This window comes from Chroicocephalus ridibundus, chromosome 1 (genome assembly GCF_963924245.1).
Source record: "Chroicocephalus ridibundus chromosome 1, bChrRid1.1, whole genome shotgun sequence".
NCBI lineage: Eukaryota > Metazoa > Chordata > Aves > Charadriiformes > Laridae > Chroicocephalus > Chroicocephalus ridibundus.
Genome location: NC_086284.1, coordinates 11,749,295 through 11,769,460, shown reverse-complemented (window position 1 = coordinate 11,769,460; position 20,166 = coordinate 11,749,295). Strand labels below are relative to the sequence as shown.

Below are 20,166 nucleotides of genomic sequence, written 5' to 3'. Positions count from 1 at the left end.
ACACATATAGGAGGGGCCACGACTTTCTGCGTGACGTAAACCACCAAACTCGAGAAAGATAGCGGCCTTCAGCATCCAGATTAAAAATAAAAATATCGTGATTACAATATTGTGATTACTGCACAAACATGAAGAGACTAGAAGAACAGTATTATTGTCATAGACAGCTTAAAAATAGATGAATCCTAACGGAAACATGTACCTAGTCTTTTCTTGAAAGAGACACGAAGAAGGTGGTTATAATGACAGGCCACCAGAGGAGTGACTGCCCTGGTCACGGCAGCGAGGAAGGACGATTGTATGATGTGGGGCTGGGTGAGTTGGTGGGAATCTCCCCACAGATTGAAGAGTTAGGGGTGAGCTGCAGCAAAACTGGCTTCTGCTTCCACGAAAACAAAGATCCCAGTCTCATCAGCACCCGTTCTGCAGGCAGCACATAAAAAAGAAAGAAATGCCTGAAACTACAATTTTGGTAATGCCAGGCTGCGGGGACCCTGTGACGGCCACAGGCACCCTGCGATGGCCACAGGCTTTGCTCGGCACCGCTGGGGGCTGGAGACCCTCCAAGCAGATGGCTTTAGCTTCTTCCCCCAGCCACGCTGACGGTGGGGAGACCCACGGCCCTCATTTGCCTTGCAAAGATTAATAATGGAGGGGGGCACATGAGCAGCCACCCCTCGTCCCCTCCTCTGGGGAAACCCACCGCTCCTCAGCCCGTATTTCTGTCTGATGGAGAGCCGAGCCCCCCCGAGCCCATGGGGCTCACCGGGCCGGTGCTGGAACAACGACACTCGATTTGCCAAGTTTTTTGGCAATTTCACTTGGTGGGGAAAAATAAAACCAAGGCAGTAGTGCTGAAAAAGTTTGTCTTATTTATTCAGGCTACATCAGCCGATAAGAATGAAAAAGAAAAGAAAATAAAAAGACATGTTGTGTTCCTCCCTACAACCTCTGCCCTGCCAAAGCCTTTCGACCAGTACACGCATCGCACCATCGCCAGTGGACGCGCTGGTAATGTTTATTTCCCAAGAGCGAAACTATCACCTCTGCAGCACTTTCGCACGCCCTGAGCCAGGAAACAAGCGACTAAGTTTAGCAATCATTAGGCTACCGATAAATCTCTTCTAAGTCCCTTTCATCTTCTAGAGCCGTACCTCGAAGGCAGCACATCATTAAGCATCCAAGTGGGAAGCACCAGCAAAGCCAAACTATCATGGTTTTAGCAGCTTTTTTACTCTCTGGGCTTTTTACCAACTGTTACGGCATCCACAAAGCAGGAGACAGCTGTAGTGCTCATCTTCGGGGCACTGCATCGCACACAGAACTCGTTAGCCTCGTTACACAGCCATCTCCGCTCCCTCCAGCCTGGAACGGTCCCGGATGCTGCTCCCCACGGTGCTCGGATGAAAATAGATTGTCTTTTTTTATTAAGTGGTGGTATCTGTTGATAAGAGCTCTGGAAAAAGACTGCTGCCTTTACCATGACCTACAAAGAACTATACGTTTACCTATATCAAGTTTTTTTGAAGTCACTGTCAGTGAGCGGTAATTCCTCGCTGCTCTCCCGGGCAGACGCCGTCTCTGCGGGGAGACTGGAGGAGCACCAGGATCTGAGCAGTGACACTCGGGTACGTTACACTGAAAAAAAAAAAAGTCTCTCAGTGCTTAAAATTCTGGGTTATTTCTGTTCTGCTGTCCTGGATCAGGGTCACGTTGATTCACTATTCAACATCAGCTACATTCGAGGTAAAGAATCGCGTTTACTAAAGGCGTAACCGTGGCCACCAGTAAAATTCTCTGCCAAATCCTAACACAAATACATAGGTGTTTCAGGGACACAAGTCTGGACTCCTCTGAATCTTTTTTAGCACGTCATTAAATAGGAAGAGACATACTCTAGTCTCTCCAGGCAGAAGGTATTGCTTCCAGCATCAGAATAAAGGGGAAAAGGTGTCATGAGTTTTCCTCCTCTTCCTCAAACTGGGCGACTTCCCTGCAGTTTCCTGATGCCGAACCAACTCCACTCCACTAAAACCAGTCTCTGTTCTCACGTTCTGCACTTCACGCGCACTTTTACCAATACTTACACAAGGACTCTATTGAACGATAAAACCTTTTTCTTCTTTCTTTCCAACGCAAATTTTCTCTTTTTATTAAGTCACTTGTATTCTGGTGCAACGGCCAAGGAACCACGTACCTGGATTTGCAGCACGTACCAAGTTTGCCACCACCGAACAAACCTTCATTAAGCGCTCGGTAATTTCAGAAAAATTTAGCCAATATCAAGACAAGGAGACCTCACATCAGCCCCCCACACCGTTCCCATGCAAAAACACTACGTGGAGACAAGCGTGGAGACAAGGTGGCTGTAAAATGGGTTTATAACAGCAATAAATATTGCTCATCTACGCTTTGGATAAATAATGGTGACCTACTGGAAGACAACTGCAATTAAAAGCAACACAAGTGAAGAGCGAATGCACTCTCTAGCATTAGTTACAATTCGTTGGAATTTTTTTCTTTTTTTAATCTTTATTGGGACTGGCATTACCGCCAGGCAGCTCCCAAGCCTAATTGCAGGAGACAGGCCTAGACCAGCAAGAAGCGAGGACCTTCTCTGGACGTGTGCAGGAGATCCCCATCCACCCGACCGACGTGTGCTCGACACCATCGATGCTCATGTGAAGGGCTGCTCAGCCCCACAAAACTCAAACCTGTGACACAAACTGTCTTCACAGAAGCACAGCATGGCCAGGGTTGGAAGGGACCTCTGGAGACCCTCCAGTCCAACCCCCTGCCAGCGCAGGGTCACCCAGAGCAGGTGGCACAGGAATGCGTCCAGGCGGGTTTGGAATGTCTCCAGAGACGGAGACTCCACCACCTCTCTGGGCAGCCTGTGCCAGGGCTCTGCCACCCTCACAGCAAAGAAGTTCCTCCTCATGTTTAGGTGGAACATCCTATGCTCAAGTTTGTGCCCGTTACCTCTTGTCCTGTCCTCGGGCACCACTGAAAAGAGCCTGGTCCCATCCTCCTGACACCCGCCCTTTAAGTATTTATAAGCCTTGATAAGATGCCCCCTCAGTTGTCCTTTTTCCAGACTGAAAAGACCCAAATCCCTCAGCCTTTCTTCATCAGAGAGGTGTTCTAGTCCCCTTCCGCAAACCCTCTTCGTAGGACGGAGCAAGAAAACGGGTATGAAGAAGTTATCAAAACACGGGGAAACCATTCCTCTCAGAAATCTGCATCCTGGTGGGACACGCAGCTGCTGACCACCTTGTCGGTCAGAACTTGCCTTCGGCAACCCTGGCCGCCGTTGGCTAACGAACACTTCACATGCCAACCCAAACCTTTCCTCTGTCTTCACCAACAAAGGGATTTACTGAACCATCGCACAGTCGTAGAAGCCTACTGTTGGCTATTAAGGTTCAAATGCTGGATTTCTATTCTCTTTCCAGATTAGCATAACTAACGCCTAGTGGTCATCCGCAACCCCACAACTAATGGATCGGAGATGCCCAGCTCCAGGAATGACAGCCTCCAGTGTGCTGACCAGCCCCACTGTGGAATCATAGAGTGCATCAAGAGGAATCGAGCGCAGGGTGATGAGCAGAGCACAGCACGGCGCTCACCCCAACCAGCACAGCCTGAGGAAAGCGGTTTATTCACCACCACTCGCTGCTTCTCCATCTGGACGTGTTTCTGGAGGTGTGGGAGAGACTCTGTGAAGGCAGCTGACCCAGCAGACCAATTCACCCAGTGTCAGATTCACATCAAGGCACTAAATTTACTTTACAACCCAGCGCAGATTTGAGTGAACTCCCCCATTACAAACTGCGCCTCAGCCATGCCCAGGAGATGATGGATGTCCCACAGGCTGGGCCACCAAGCTGACATTTGTGAGAGGGTTCAAGTCCCAGCTCTGCCAGATGGCTTCCTGCATGACAATGATATCTCTGCATTTTAATCCTTCATTGGAAATAGGAAGACCAGTGCTTCCACATCCTACAGTACGATGAGGTTAAATATACTAGAGACCGTGAGGAACTTGGAGGAGTTTGAAGTGATGTTCCCAGCGCAGTCGTTTGGCAGACACTGGAGGGAAACCACCTTTGCTCACAGGTCCTCTCTGGTCTTTAACCGAGGAGCAAGAGTCGGGTTTGTTTTAAAAATTAATCTTACCTGAGTGAATGGCAGTTTGAGAGTTTCTCCCAACCCCAAAGGAATCACAAGGACAATTGCAAGAGTGAACACATTACATATCTACAATTGCAAGAATCATCAAATCACAGAATGGTTTGGGTTAGAAGGGACCTTAAAGATCACCTCATTCCACCCCCCTGCCCTGGGCCAGGACACCTCCCACCAGCCCAGCTTGCTCCAAGCCCCGGCCAACCTGGCCTTGAACCCCTCCAGGGATGGGGCAGCCACAGCTTCTCTGGGCAACCTGGGCCAGGGGCTCACCGCCCTCACAGCCAAGAATTTCTGCCCGAGATCTCAGCTCAATCCCCCCCCTCGCCCTGCTGCCCCCACTGCTGGGGATGCAGCCCAGGCTGGGGGGGAGTTTCTGGGCTGCCCACGCACGGTGCCGGCTCATGGCCAGCTTTTCCTCCTCAGCACTCCCAAGCCCTTCTTTCAGGGCTGCTCTCCATCGCTCCATCCCCAGCCTGGGCTGGGACCGGGGGTTGCCCCCACCCAGGTGCAGGACCCTGCACTTGGCCTGGTTGAGCCCCATGAGGTTCACACAAGCCCACCTCTCCAGACTGTCCACGTCCCTCTGAACAGAGGGGAAGGAACAGATGGGGTGAAACGTTCCCCTCCCCTCGCATCTCAGGCATCCTCCACCCTGATACAGACGCTCTCGGCACACACCGAGAACGGCACAGCCCCCGTCCCCGCAGTTCCAGCTGGGTTGCACTGCTCGCTGGCTCTCCTGCTGCTTCTCCTGCCCAGAGCCCGGAGAAGTCACTTCTAGCCAAGGTGCCAGACCCTCCTCGCACTCCCGGCCAGTCAACAGGGTAATCGCAATGCTGGGATTTGCGGCTCAGGGTATCTGTGCAGAGACAGACTGTTGTTCTTACAAAAAGATGGGACTAAGTGGTCCAAATAGACCAGAAGATAGCCAAAGGCTTCCAAAAAGAGGAAAGGCAGGGGTGAGCCACTCCCCTGCCGGCAGTGTGCCTCCTTATAGCCGTCACAGGGAACAGAAAAGCATCCCAGACATTTCACCTTGTTAGGCTGAGTGGCTGAAAATAGCCACAAGATGAAAAACAAACCAGTTGGACAACTTATCCAAACGGTAATGCTAAACAAACACCCAGCAGCAAGCTGGAGGCAGGGTGCAGGACCAGGGCTGAGCCGTCTCGGTACGTGGAGCTCCGGGGCGGTGTGAGAAGACAATGCCACTTGTCACCGCAAAAGGGACATCTCATCTAGTGCCAGCTGCTTAAGCTCCTTCTATAACCCATGGAGGGGAACAGGCATCTCTGGAGAGCAATTCCTCCATCTAAGACAGTCAGATGAAAGAAAAAAATTAAGATGCCCATCCCCGCAGGGACGGCACAGGAATAGTGGACAACTAGATTAAGGTTCAGCTTCTAAATGACAAACTCAAAGGGTTGACCCTCCCGTTTACAAAGTCACACAAGCATGAAACATGTTTTTTTTCCTTCTCCAAGAGGAGGGGAAAAAACCTCAAAGCCTACAAGAGAGGCGGGAGAAAAAATAACAAGAGATCCCACCTCCCACCTTCATAACAACAGCTGTAAGAAAAACTTCTGTAGAACTCATCCTGCTGTCTGCAGCGTGGGAGAGGTGCACTGAGTGCCCCCAAATAGCCCTTTCCATGTCTTTTTTTTTTTTTTAAAAGTATACAACAAATTAAACCAAGTGAGAAACAGGAAAACCTGTTTATCTACAAAACACGGAGTGCAAATAAATCTTGAGGAGATGGCGTGGCCCGCAAGAAACCCCTGAGACCAGCAGGGTCTGAGGCACGGCACGCCATGGGATGCTTGGCAGCCACGGTGCTGTCTGCATCCAACACAGCCCCCAGGAAAGAGACTGAGGTGCTGGAGCGTGTCCAGAGAAGGGCACCGGAGCTGGTGAGGGGTCTGGAGCACAAGTCTTGTGAGGAGCGGCTGAGGGAGCTGGGGGTGTTCAGCCTGGAGAAAAGGAGGCTGAGGGGAGACCTTCTCGCTCTCTACAGCTCCCTGAAAGGAGGGGGTAGCCAGGGGGGGTCGGGCTCTTCTCCCAAGGAACAGGCCATGGGACAAGAGGAAACGGCCTCAAGTTGTGCCAGGGGAGGTTTAGGATGGATATGAGGAAAAATTTCTTCCCCAAAAGTGTTATCAAGCCTTGGACCAGGCTGCCCAGGGCAGGGGTGGAGTCGCCATGCCTGGAGGGATTTAAAAGCCGGGCAGACGTGGTGCTGAGGGACATGGGGTAGTGGTGGGTTTGTCAGTGTTGGGTTGATGGTTGGACTCGATGATCTGACAGGTCCCTTCCAACCTGGACAATTCTATCATTCTATGATTCCAAGAGACCCCCGAGCCATCCGCTCCAGCCGGGGCAGCACATCTCACCTCCGCAGAAGCCCCACTGCCCTCTCCACAGCTGCAGAGAGCTGTTTGGATGGCTGAGTGATTTCCAGAGGTTTGCACGATGGTCACAAACAAATCGGTCCACTCCAGCATGGAGACAAGCCTCCGGGAGCAGTGTCAGCAAGTGCTGAAGGAAATCACAAGCAGGACAATGCTCCCACCGTTCTTAGAAGCACTTCCAGTGCTGTGGAGCCTCGGTGTGTCTCTGGTTTCCAGCAACCATGGCCATGGCCAGGTCACCCTGGCACCTCTCTGCTCTGCCTAGGCCAGGAGGACGGCACCCGAGGTGGGACAAGGACGGCACCCATCACTGCCCCACCGAGAGGTCTGTCTGCCCGCGGGGCTGCCGGGTGTGTTGCCGTCACCATTCCCACAAATGTGTCTTCCAAGTTAGTTTTCAGACTCCCCAGTTTCACACCTCCTGGAGCATCTCCTCCTTTATTTGGAGGGCCTCCAGGACACAGCTTAATTAAACAACTCCTCCTAAAGCAAGCCGAGCGCCATTTCAAGTTGCCACCTCTGACGGAGGCTGAGGAACCTCTTCATCTTCCCAGCACGGCGGCAGAGGGTCGCAACTCACACCTCCCGGGACACCCGCAGCCAAAGCCAGCCTGGGGGCTCCCCGACACATGGCCCCACTGGCAGGAAGGGTTTCTAATACCTTTTTCTTTGAGGCTTATGATGGCTGCGGTGGCATCCCACTATGGGTCACCTCCGGGGGGGGGGGCTGGGAACTGAAACAGCCACGCTCACCCTCCGAGAGAAGGGACATTGCTACAGAGCAGAGCCTGGCGTGATCCTATCCTACCCCACCACATCCCTCTGGAATGTCACCGAGCTGCAATATTTCCGTACCTCAGTCCTGGTGTAAGGCGCTAGGATCTGCCCCGGGGAGGAACTGCCCCATCCCCTCCTCTGCAGACGCACAAGGGTTCACAAATCACGCAGCTAAAAGCATGAGCATAGACAAGTCCTTCTTTCTTGATCCTTTCCACCGGTTTTAAAAGAAAAAAAGAAAAATTCTACTCCTCATTTTGTAGTTTAAAGAACAGATACACTGTGAAATAACGAGGAACACTGAATCGCTATCTCCTCTCCAAAATGCTCAGAGATGATCTTTAATCAGCCATTTTCACATAAACGCTCTATTAGAAACATAGAATCACACGATCGTTGAGGTTGGAAGGGACCTTTCAGATCATCGTGTCCAACCATCAACCCAACACCGACAAAACCCATCACTGCTAGACCTCAAGAACAGAATGCAATTGTTTGCTTGACTTCCTCAGGAAAAAAACCCTTCCCGGTCATCCCATTATCCTCATACTCACCCAAACTCAACCAAAGAAAACATCCCCTATACAGTGTTCTCTAACGCTTTCTACCAGGATCTTTACTTCCCACAAGCTTAAAGCCCACTGATGACGGGTCAGACCCTGATGTGGCTGCAGAAATACCCAAAGGAGGAGAAAGCTCAAAGGCTCCACGAGGGCCTGTCAACCCATCGCACTTCCCTGCGGAAATAAGCTGCAGCGACCGCCACCAGCCCTCGGTGCTCACCAACATCCACAGCAGGGAAGAAAAGCCACGGCGGGCAGGATTAAGCAGGAATAACGCTTCTGGAGGTTATCCTCCCCGCTCTCCAAATCCTGCAGCTTTTCAATAACAAGCACAAGTCCTCCAGGCCGGCACAAGATGACGTACTTTGGGTTTTTGCCTTAAAACTGCAAAGCAACTAGAATGAACAACATTAATAACAGCGGCTACTTGGAAAATATTTTCAGAAATTATTCCCTGCCCCCCCCCCCAAAAAAAAAAAAAATTAGGTTTTATCCTGCATTTGTCTATCTATATCAAGGAAAAAAACAACTTTTTTTTTTCTTCTTTGGCTTACTCACACATTAATTATGTACTGGCACTTTTACAAATCTAAACATACGCATTGCTTAGCAGCTTTAATCCTGAGTTATTTCTCCCTTTCCTGCAATACAAAGCTTAACTTGACTAGAAAAGGGGCAGACTGTTCAAACAAGCAAGCTGTTCATTTGTAATTCAGACGAGGAACATTCTTAAAGTTCTCGTGTTTATTACGTTTCTATCCTCCTCCGAGAATTGCCGAATTTCAGGCACCAGAGCTCGGGACCTGAAGGAATGAATTAAACTGACCTTAAGAACTCAGCCCTTCAGGGAAAAAGATGTAAGAAATACTTAGCTACAAAAATAGCGTCTTTTCTTGCAAAACATGCGGCGCGAGCATGTGTTGGTTAACAAACGTCACCGTTTCTTATCAGATTGCTACTGCTGCCGCTTTCTGAAGGCTGGTTTGGGATGGGTAAAGCCTTTTGTAATTTCAAAGTCCTGGAGGAGGTGAAGGGGCAGCGCAATTAAGAGGACAGCGCAATTAAGACGACGTAGGGCTCCTTGGTAGGACAAAGTGCACTTAGAAGCGCTGCGTTTGCCCCTCTGTGGATGCTGGGGACATCTCTTACGGCAACGGTTAGCAAGGCAGATACCTGCCAAAGAGTCAAGGGCTCACACGGGGCAGAGAGCGGCTTCAGGGAACGCTCGGTGGCTCCCAAAGTCAGCCTGCACAGATGTCCGCAATCCACAGCAAGCTAATGCATTTTCCAAAGTGGAAAAAAACAGGTTACTTAAAAATAGGCCCATAATCCAAACAAACAAGCATCCCGATACGATTTCATAAAGATAAAACAAACAAGCGTAGACAATTCACGTACAAAAAAAACACAGGGAGTTATCTTAATGACTTCCTTATGTGCCTCTGATGATTTTCATATGGATTGTAGAGGTGGGTACTTCGTCCTGTAACTGCCAGGAAAAACAAACATTTCCATGGGGCAGAGTCATGCCATCGCTGGGGCGATCGCCCGGCTCCCCAGCGGGGGCGGCTCAGGGAAGCTCACCTCAATACACAACTGGCAGCTAACAGGTCAGCATTTATTTAGTTTTAGCCAGTTAAAAGAGTAATTCACCAGTAATACTCCCACCCCGGTGCCCGACGCTCAGCTCCCAGGTGAGCTGCGCTGGCAGAACGCTGGTTTTTAACTGGACTCACAGTTTGAGGCAGAAGCTTCTCAAGGCTCCCACGTGCTGCAGGAGTAACGGAGCAGTGATTTAATTAAAGAGTCCATCGTCTACGCCTGCCTGAGGACCTCTAAAAAATGAACCGGAGTTACGGAGGTGCCAGAAAAGCAATCACGCAGGACTGCAGGGGCTGATTAAAACGAAGGTGAAGGGAAAATTAAAGTCTGCTGGAGAGACCCACTTGGATGCGATCAGACAAGCAAAGGCAGACAGGTCACAAGACAGCCATCGCCTGCCTACACACGCACAAAACACCTCCCAGACTCCAGAAGCAAACTCCAGTCCTCAGGGAGGGAGGTGGGAAACAGAAGGTCCCAAAGGCTGCGCTCCGTAACAGGGAGAGAGCGGAAAAGAAGCCAAAAAGCCACGTTATTAATAGCGCTCGACTGTGACGGAACGAGGGGTGATCGAGTCTCCATTTCCAGCCGTGGGGCAGAGGGATCCCCAGCTCGTGCTGCAGACCATCGGCAGGTAAAGTCCCGTCTCCTGTTTCCAGCAAAGTCCGTCCTTAAGGGGTATCTGCGGAGCGTCCAGCGCAGCCGGCACCCGGGGAAACACACCCCACCGGGTACCGGGGGCCTCATTCCAGCGGGAACCCCATAGCTGCCCCAGTAAGAACCACGACGCCCCAGTAAGAACCACAACGCCCCACTCTGCGGCTGCTCTGCCTGCTTAGGAGTTCCTTTCTCCCTATCCAGCTTTGTTTTCAAAGTAAAGCTAATTAATGAAGTTAGCAGGTTTTTTTCAAGACTAATAGGTTGCGCAATTAGGACTTTCAAAAAAAAAAAATAAATATGCAAGGCCGATTCTAGTCAAGCAGCAAAAGGGTAACCAAGCTCGGCCCTGAATCGGGCTTGGAGAACTCTGACGGGACAAGTGCCACCACCGTCGCCTTTCTTTAGTCTGCACAGCCACCAGTTTAATAAGGAGAATTTTTAGAAGCAGAGGGACAACCTCATGGAAAAGTGTTGCTTTTCAGACAATCACCTGCTCATCCACCCTCCTCTTAACAAATCCACGTGCAATTACACCAGGATGCCCTTTTACTTCCCTTCCCTCACCAAAAAACAGGCAGATCTTGCAATAAAACTCACCGCAGGATAACGCTGTTGCCCCTGCAGTATCGGTGTAACACACAGCATGCGCCGGACAGACGGCTGTCCCCTGCCCGGAGGAAGAGGAGGCGAGAGCACTGAGCAAGGAGAGAACGGTGATGTACCAACATACATCAAGCAGCTCACGGGCCAAACGCAAACCAAGCGGGCAACAGAAAAGCACATTTTTTCCTTTTTTACTCCCTTTCACCATGACCACTGAAGCATCACAGACCCACGGCCACACCATAAGGGACGTCAGGAAGCTGCATCGCACATTTATTGTTCCATTCCCTAATGAGAAAGACGGACGGACAGGAGGATTGCTGCTTTGGACTTCCCGCATGTGCGCACGATGGGCAGACATAGAGCTTTGAGATATGGGTTAGTGGTGGGTTTGTCAGTGTTGGGTTGATGGTTGGACTCGATGATCTGAAAGGTCCCTTCCAACCTGGACAATTCTGTGATTCGGTGGAGGTGAGGTGGTTGCCTCTCTACTCCACTCTGGGGAGACCTCTCCTGCAGTGCTGTATCCAGCTCTGGAGACCCCAACACAAAAAGGACGTGGACCAGTTAGAGGGGGCCAGAGGAAGCCACGGAGATGCTGGGAGGGCTGGAGCCCCTCTGCTGGGAGGACAGGCTGAAAGAGTTGGGGGGGTTCAGCCTGGAGAAGAGAAGGCTCCACTGAGACCTTGGAGCCCCTTCCAGTCCCTCAAGGGGCTCCAGGAAAGCTGGGGAGGGACTCTGGATGAGGGAGGGGAGCCATGGGACGAGGGGGAAGGGGTTTCCGCTGCAAGAGGGGAGATTGAGCTGAGATCTCGGGCAGAAATTCTTGGCTGTGAGGGCGGTGAGCCCCTGGCCCAGGTTGCCCAGAGAAGCTGTGGCTGCCCCATCCCTGGAGGGGTTCAAGGCCAGGTTGGCCGGGGCTTGGAGCAAGCTGGGCTGGTGGGAGGTGTCCCTGCCCAGGGCAGGGGGTGGCACTGGGTGGCCTTTAAGGTCCCTTCCCACCCAAACCCTTCCATGATTCTATGTGTATCCCCACCTCACCTTAGGAAAGGCCAACCAAAGGCACAGTTTGAAGCAGAATATAGAGAGTCTGCCATGGTCTTTTGGGTTTTTTCCCCTGTGGGATTTCATTCCAGGACTGCACGTTTCAGGAGGAACCAGAGTTACACCTCAACCCACACCGTGTGTGATGGCGTGTCCAGAGCTGCTTTGGGCTGCCACCAACCGCAGGGGACAGAGACGGGGGATTGTAAGGCTCAGTCCTGAGGATTTAGCGATGAAGACACCAAAAAGGCTTCAACAATCCCATTCAGCCTCTGCGTCCGGTCTGTTTTCTCCCCAGGCATCACTGGGAGCCGGACATGACATGCGTTCCCCAGATCCCTGCTCAGGTCTGCACTCCAACAGCTTAGCCTCTCCCCACCATCACTTTCCAGGCAGTCAAAGTTAAAGCCAGGTTATTCTCTCCCACCGGGATGCAGTGAGGGCAAAGGCCATAAGTAGCTTGGAAAAGTCTGAACACGAGCTCCCCTGGAGAGCTCACCTCCGCTGCCCAGCTCCAGCGGAGCATCCCGGTGAGCTCCACCGGCAACGTTGCCCCATAGAAAATACTACCTGGGAGGCACCTGAGGCATGAAGAAGTTGCTTTTCAAAGTAATAAATAAATAAATAAATAAATAAATAAATAAATCCCCTAAAAATCCATTCTCAGATCCAGCTGAGCACTGCTCCAAGTTGTTGGGCCAATGCAGGGAGCGGAACCAGAGCCTGGAGCCAGCAGTTCCCCCGGCAGCACTGCCAGCCCCAGCACGTCCCTTCCAGCCCCGCTCCTCCGCCACACCAGGCTGCGCTTCGATGCCAAAAAGATGACAATTTCTCTAGCTCTCGGAATGGCGATTCCTCGAGATGAGTTTCATTCCTAAAACGAAGAAGCAAAGGCTGTGCACGCCACTGCATTTTCCAACCAAGAACACTAACTATTTCCTGGCAGAGTTTTCCAAGTACTCTCCAAAAGCACTTTTTCTCCCTTCCACTAAGATTTGTTTGCCCAGCCCCAAGCTGCCACTCGCAGGTGCAAATTCTACTCCAGCAAAAGTGCGTGTCTAGAAAGCACTGACTGCAGCTAAAGCAGAAGGCACAGCAGCAAAAATCTTCTAGTCCTGGACACAAGGACTCCTTTAAAGAGTATTTCGCCATAAAGCGAGAAAAGCACAGCAAATCGTTGTACTTCACAATCTCCTCCAGGTCTGTGGGAAAGGCAGGGTTGGAAGAGTTACTGCAGGGAATATCGTATACCTCCTCCAGGCTGTGGTCCAGGGCCGGCTACAGGAGGATTCGGAGGTTTCCAGCACCCAAAGAGGGGGATGAAATCCTGCAGTGGTTCTGTGTACACAGCACTAGGAGGTTACCGAACATCAGAGCGCAGGCAGATCAATGGTATCTCAACCAGCTGCCTGTATCTTGACACCACGGATTTTATGCCGACCTCCTGACTTCCAGTGATAAGACTTTTCCTAAAGGCAACACATAAAAGCATCTTCCTCACTGCAGTGGGTTAAATCAGAGGTTCTGGCAAAGGAATAGAGGACGAATGTAGATTTTGGCTTCATGGTGGGTGACGTAAACTTCAGCACCGTGAAATAAATGCACTAACAATGTTTCGTTAACTAAGCAACTAACGATGATAACATTTAAATTGGTAGATAAAGAAGTAACCGTCCGCCTGTGTCCTCACCTTGCAAGATTACTGCTTCCAGCTTTCAGAAAACCGCTGAGACCACTTTCTCTCTGCAAGTCAAAAGATCTCGCTGCAAGTTCAAAGTCCACCACCGATCACTTTCCCAGCTAGGGATTTTGTAGCAAAGGATTAACTTTCTCTAAAACCCTGCATCTCTGAGTGACAAGTATGGGAGTTCTCAACTGCAGTGCTTGCATGCAGCACCCCCATCCACAAATACATTTTTTTTGCCCTATCAAATTAATCACTAATTAAAAGCTTGTGGCCGTAGCTCCCCTTCATCACACTTGTTTTGTTAAACATCAGTGTTCCTTGGTTTTATGTGTAGCTTAGGCCCAAAGTGCTACAGGCAAACATAATAACTTTGAGCATTAGCGTTCAGGTTTTCTTTTGATACCATCTTAATAATTTTTTTATAATTTCTGTTCTGGTAACACACCAACCCCCCCCCGGTCTGGGGTAAGAATCCCCCATGTTAAACAAGAGCAAAGACAGCTACAGAAATCCTGTGATCGAGGAATCAAGAGGGGGAGCAGGAGAGAGGTGCAGGGAGAATGAGAAAGGAAGAGGAGTGGTTGTGCCATGGAATAAGTAAATGCCAGGCTCTGCCCCGTGCCACCACCGCACCAGGGGGGTCCAGCCCCTCATCGGCCCCCTGAGGCACAACATCACCCAGGCACCCAAGGTTGACATCGCCCAGAAAACGAGTCCATCTCATCACACAGCCCAGAGCCCATCCTTTAACTGCAGCAGGGAAGAGAGACAGGGAAAATCCATGTCAGGATCCCTTGACTCTCCCAGTGATGCCAGAACGGGGAACCCAAAGGAGACCCCAGACCTCCTCCCGCGCAGGCAGAGCCCCGCATCCCTACGGGCGTGAGATCACAGAAAGCAATCTCCATATAAAATTAAATAAGGCTCAGGGGAACGCAGACTTGTACTATTTCCGTATTATTGTACGGAGACAGAGCAGGTATGAATCCAGCAAAGCAGACAGCTGGGGATGAAAGGTGTTGCCATGAAGGGAACCGGGAATGAATCCCGGTCATTCAGAGCCCAGCCCTGTTACAGTCAGTTTTCCTTGGATCTCCTACGAACGCACCTAAAGAGCAAACCTAAAGGTCCCCAGCGTAAGCAGCAGCAGTGACATTACCCTGTCCACCCACACTGCTCTGCACAGAAGGCAGTCAAGTAAAAAATTAAGAGCAACCTCACGGATACCAGTTAACACAATTTAACAAAAAACAGGCTAGCCAGCAAGCTTACCAATTTTATTGAGATAAAGTTTAAAAACTTTTCACCAAACCCACTGGATAGCACACATGAAACTTTTGTAAAACATTTGACAGAGCCCCAAATGATGTTCTGGCAAGGACTACTGCCAGAAGAAAAATGAACAAAACCTGCTTTAAATAAGTTAGACTGGGGTAACTGGCAGCTTACAGCAAGGAACTGGAAAGAGGAGAAAAAACTATCGCCCAAAAGTAATATTTGTAGTAATGTTGATGAGGAGTATCTCTTGCCCCTTTTAGAGGGGGGGGGGTGTACGACAGCTCCCGGGGCTGGAAGCTGCGGGTAGACAAATTCATGCTAAAAATAACCGCCACCGGGTGAAAACAATAACGGCAGGGTGACTGTCAGCACATCCTGCGCAGCAGCGGGGGACCGGCCGCCAGCCACCTTCTTCATGACACCGTGTTTTTCCGAAACATGTGCTCTAGCGCTAAAAAAAAGGCCGCTGGGAGACGATTCGGGAGGTTCAGGCACCTTTTGGGGCCCGCAGGATTCTGGGGATCAGACTGTGGCTTGGCTGTCCTGCCTGGCTCCGAAACACACACCATCCCCGTCTACTTGGGGCCTTGCGAAATGGCTCCTGCGCTCCTGTGTGTAACCCAACTTAAATCTGATATAGGCAGGAAAAGATTAAAGATTAAGCACTCGCTAGCAACGCTTGCCTTTGCGCAAGTCAAAGCCAGGAGAAAATCTCGTTTTCCCTGGAGTTCAGTCACCAGCTCTGATTTTCCTCCATGGATAAAACCTACCCATTTCAAAATTATGTAAAAAAAAAATAATAATAAAATGTTAGGAGTCAGAAACATACACTAATCCTCGCTAAAGCATGTCGATGCATCCCTTGAGTGTGCACAGGAATCTAAGCAACCGAGCAAACACTGCTAGAACTCAGCTTCTGCTCTCCACAAACACCACTTCCCTGCATCCCCTGAAAAATTCCCCTGTTCCAGGGAAAAGTGACCCATGCTGACAATTTCTTCAGCATTAAAATCATGCCATGTCAAAAAAAAAAAAAAAAAAAAAGGGGAAAAAGAACCCTTTCGCTTTCAAAAAAGCGGTCAAAAGTAAGCCCTTTCACTTTCAAAAGTCCATCAAACACCCACCTCTGCTTCCCAGCAAGAGCCTGTGCTGCTGCAGCCAATATAGCCCTCATTTTCTGCTTCCAGGGAACGCGTACGGGAAAGTGTCATATGCTGAGGATAATTCACTGCACCGAACTGCGAGCAACAGCCCTAAAAGCTAAAAAGCAAATGGCCAAGTGATCTCAGAGGACGCATTAACCTCAAGCTGCATTAGCTGAGCGCAACGAGCAGCACCCAACTTCCCAGCTGCCACAGCAAGGGATGAGGATGAGAGTTACCCACGTTTGAAGCCAACAAAACCCTTACTGACCACGTTCACCTGCACATTTTGGGTTTCAACCTGTGACCACCTATTCCCTTACAAGATGCCATGTGCTGCTCTGCAGGTTTTTAAACCCAGAAGTAGCTAGAACATACCAACAGTAATGAAAAGTACCTCTTTTGGAGGAAAAACCCACCTGTGGGTTATTTTTATTAAAGAGACCAGGTCTCCCTGCCTGCCCTGCCTCTGCTCAGAGAGAAGAGCAAGTCAGCAGCTGAATCACCAGGGCTGCCACACTTCTGCAGGGCCTCCAAAAATAACCCAGCTGGAAATTCCTTGGAGGCATAAACCTTGCTTCATCAGGACTGCAGAGATCCAGTTTCTTTAATGGAGCAGACTGGATGTGAACTGGCCTAAGGATTTAGGATCGCATACAAAGAACATGAAAAGCAACTTCTTACAGAACAGTTAGCTATTAAGGAATTAAAAAAAAAAAAAAAACACCAGTAAGTCACATAAATCATCTAATCACCAAGATGAAACAATCTGCCTGCCCAGGAACCAGACACTGAGTTCCCGATCGTTCTCCTGATACGGCGGTTCCAGGGACTTGCCCTGTTCTCACCACCCAGCTCTGTACACAAAGCAAAATGCCTTCTTAGCAACGCCGCTGCGGCAACTTTCATCTCCGTTAACCTGAACACCCACCCCTGCACCTTCCACGGCAGCCAAAACCCCTCCGCCAGCTCCAGCCCTTGCTCGCGCATCAGCCTCAACAGCGGCTGGGCAAGGAGCAGCCCTGCACCCACGCACAGCCAAAAGGCAGCACCTCCCCAACACAATTTGGGTGCAGAAGAGCCTTTTTTTACCCCCCTGAATGGATACGTTATCCCTCATGGAAGCCTGCGCCAGGCGGGACCCTCTGGAGTGGATCCAGGCCGTAGAGGATGGTGGTGGAGGTTGAGAAGCCACCCAGATGCTGACACAAGTCTCGCCCAGCTGGGCTGGCTTGTGCCCAGGCCGGCAGCGCTTCACCTTCGGTGGGAAACCAATTTATTTCTCCACAGGACGCAGCTCCCTGGGGTTTTTTGCTGGCACCCAAGAAGCGTCAGGCCGCCACATCCCTGGAGGGGTTGGCCGGGGCTTGGAGCAAGCTGGGCTGGTGGGAGGTGTCCCTGCCCAGGGCAGGGGGTGGCACTGGGTGGCCTTTAAGGTCCCTTCCCATCCAAACCATTCTGTGACCCGAACTCGTCGCTGCTGCCCCGCAGAGGCGCTGGGCCGGGGATGGCTGTTTCACTCTGGACAATTAAAAGCACGTTTTCTCCAGCGGGCTGCCAGCTCTGACCTCAGGGACCGTCACAAGGACACGCAGCAGACACCGGCTCCCGGCCCTCCGCCAGCAGCGTCCCCCCAACGCCGGCTCCGGGCAGGGGGGAACCCACCGAGTCCCGAGGGGATCGAGCTGCTTCTTTGCTGGGTTCGTGGCTTTTGGGGCGGAAGGGAGGGAAATAAAGGGGAAACACAGAATATCTGGCTGTTGGGTCTTCGCTGCCTCCGCTCTTCAGGGCCGGGACCAGCTCAGCCCGGGGCCGGGCAGGGGCCGCCCGGGGGTTCCACCACCCCGGGGGTCCCCCTCCCCCGGCCGAGCTGCCCTAAAAAAAGACGCCTTAAAAAAAAAAAAATAAATAAAAATAAACCAACCAAAACCACAAAACCCTGGCATTTTCGGAACACACCGAGCCGCGGCCCAAAACTCAGTGCAAAACACTCTCATTAGCAAATAGCTGGAGCCCGTTGCAAAAATAAACACGGATTATTTTTGGCCCTCCGACCCTTGCCCCCAGCGCTGCGGGATTCGAACCCCCGCCCGCCGCGGCGAGCACCGGCTCTTTGCCCAATACACCCAGGAATCGCCTCAAAACGCAGCCCAGCCCTGTTGGCGCTGAGAAACCGCGGCTGGAGGCTCCGGTACCGGCCCGGCGCTGAGCTCGGACCCACCGGGCGACCGACCGGGGGGCTCCGGGAGCCGGCGAGTTAACAGGGGAGGGGTGGCGAGTAACGCGTGGGGGGGTGGCGAGTAACGGGGAGAGGTGGCGACCACCTTACCTGCGATGGCGGTCTCGTCCAGGTGGGAGCCCGGGGGCCGCTCGCCCCGGCCCTGCTGCAGGAGGAAGCCGCACAGAACCCACACCGCCACTCCCGACCGAACGTCCATCTCCGCCGCTTCCCTTCAGCTCCACCGGGGCATCGGCCCCCGCCGCCACCGCCGGGCCCGGCCGCTCACCTCAGGCACCGCGGCCCGGCCGTCACCACCTGCGGGATAGCGGGCGGGGGTGATTTTTCCGGTATTCCCGGAACATTCCCGCTGCCCCGCGCCGGGCCCGGCCCCGGAAACCGCCTCGGGGGCTGCCCCCCGCTTCCCCCACACCCACAGTGGTCTCTCCCGGGAGAGCCCTGCGCCCCCCCTCCCCAGCAGTGGTCTCTCCCCGGGACAACCCTGCCCCCCCCCTCTCCTTAGCAGTGGTGTCTACCGGGACAACCCTGCCCCCCCCTTCCCCATAACCCCCCCCCCGGGCCGCTCCTTCCCCCACCGTCCTTCTCTCAGCGGTCTCTCCCGGGACACCCCGTCCCTTCTCGGGACAACCCTCCACCCCCCCCGCCCGCCTGGAGCGGTGGTCTCGCCCAGGCACGCGCCCACCCCCCCCGCCCCGCTGCGCACCGGGCCCTGCCGCCGCCGCCGCGCGCTCGCTGACAGGGGGCGGAGCCATCCGCCGCCGCGCCAGACCCTCCGCGGGGCGGGGCCGCCCCGCGCCGCCGGTCGGCCAATCAGCGGCGGGCAGCTGGCCACGCCCCTCCCTGCTCCCTCCCCCCCCCGCCTCCGCCGCGCTCCTCGCACCCGCCGCTGAGCCGCAGCGGCCTCTGGCGGCCGCGCGGGGGGATGCCCAGGCGGGGCGCTGGCCGCTGGCGCGGCGCGGGAAGCTAAGCAGGGGAGGCTGGGTGTGGCGCATGGATGGGTGACCTCTGGTAGGCATCCCTCGCCTCCAGCCCCGGGGAGGGCTTGTCAGAGCATCCCGGTTGGTTGGAGCATCCCAGTTCATCAGAGCATCCCAGTTCGTCAGAGCATCCTGGCTCGCCGGACCACCCCGGCTCACCCAGAGCATCCCGGCTCAGCCAGAGCATCCCAGTTTGTGAGAGCACCCCGGCTCATTGGAGCCCCCCCCACCCCATCCAGAGCACCCCAGCTCATCGGAGTCCCCCGGTTCATCCATTCGAACTGTTTTGATGCTTGAGCGCGTGGCTGCTCACAGCCAGGCCCAGCTGCCACCGACACCCCCCGAGAGCCACAACACCCCACTGAGGCCACATGCTCCTGGTGGCATCCCTGCTCGCCAGCGCTGGACTGGTGCCACCAGCGCCACTGGAGCCACAGCCACCAGTGCCCGGAGCCTGCTGGCCCACCAGGGGGACGGGAGGGTCAGGGGCTGAGGTTTCGTGGACCCTTTTCCCTTGGCACCAGGGCTGAAAGTGAAGCTCCCCCTGGGCTGGCCGTGGGCTACCCCCACCTGTCCCTGTCCCCATCCCTGTCCCCATCCCTGCCATCCGGGACCCCTGAGCACCTCTCACTCTGCCCAAAGCCGTGGGGCAGCCATGGGGGAGCATGTGGGGGCCAGACACGCCTGGGCAAGGGCGAGCTCTCTGCTCCCAGCCCGGCCCCAGGGGCTACAGGACCCCATTCTGTGGTGGTCCCATGAGGCTGGGGTGTGCAGGGCTGCCCCAAACCTGCTGCAGCCTCTGCAGCAGCCCCTGGCCCCACAGCCTGGTGCTGGAGGTGGGGTGGGCTCTGCAGCCCCAGCCCTGGGCTCTGCACCCCCAGCTGATGTCCTGCACCACTAGCCCAGCTCTCACACCCCCCAGTCTGGGGTCCTGGACCCCCTGCACAGGCTCCTGCACCCCACCTTGGCGTCCTGCACCTCCATTAGGGCTCCTG

The 20,166-nt window shown here is 53.2% G+C and overlaps 1 protein-coding gene across 10 annotated transcripts in view; it reads right to left on the bottom strand.

Annotated features, from left to right (window-relative positions):
- The window catches only part of STIM1 (stromal interaction molecule 1), a 111,239-nt gene extending 92,272 nt beyond the window's left edge, over positions 1-18,967 (bottom strand). For 2 of the 10 annotated variants that reach the window (XM_063328484.1, XM_063328516.1), the window contains exon 1: positions 18,285-18,630. In XM_063328484.1, coding sequence (XP_063184554.1) covers positions 18,285-18,393 — 109 coding nt within the window. In that variant the 5' untranslated portion in view covers positions 18,394-18,630. Of the gene's footprint in view, positions 1-18,284; positions 18,637-18,769; positions 18,789-18,897 lie in introns of those variants that run through there. The other 8 variants (XM_063328493.1, XM_063328527.1, XM_063328498.1 and 5 more) reach the window with 6 other exon arrangements.
- Positions 18,968-20,166: the final 1,199 nt, after the last annotated feature.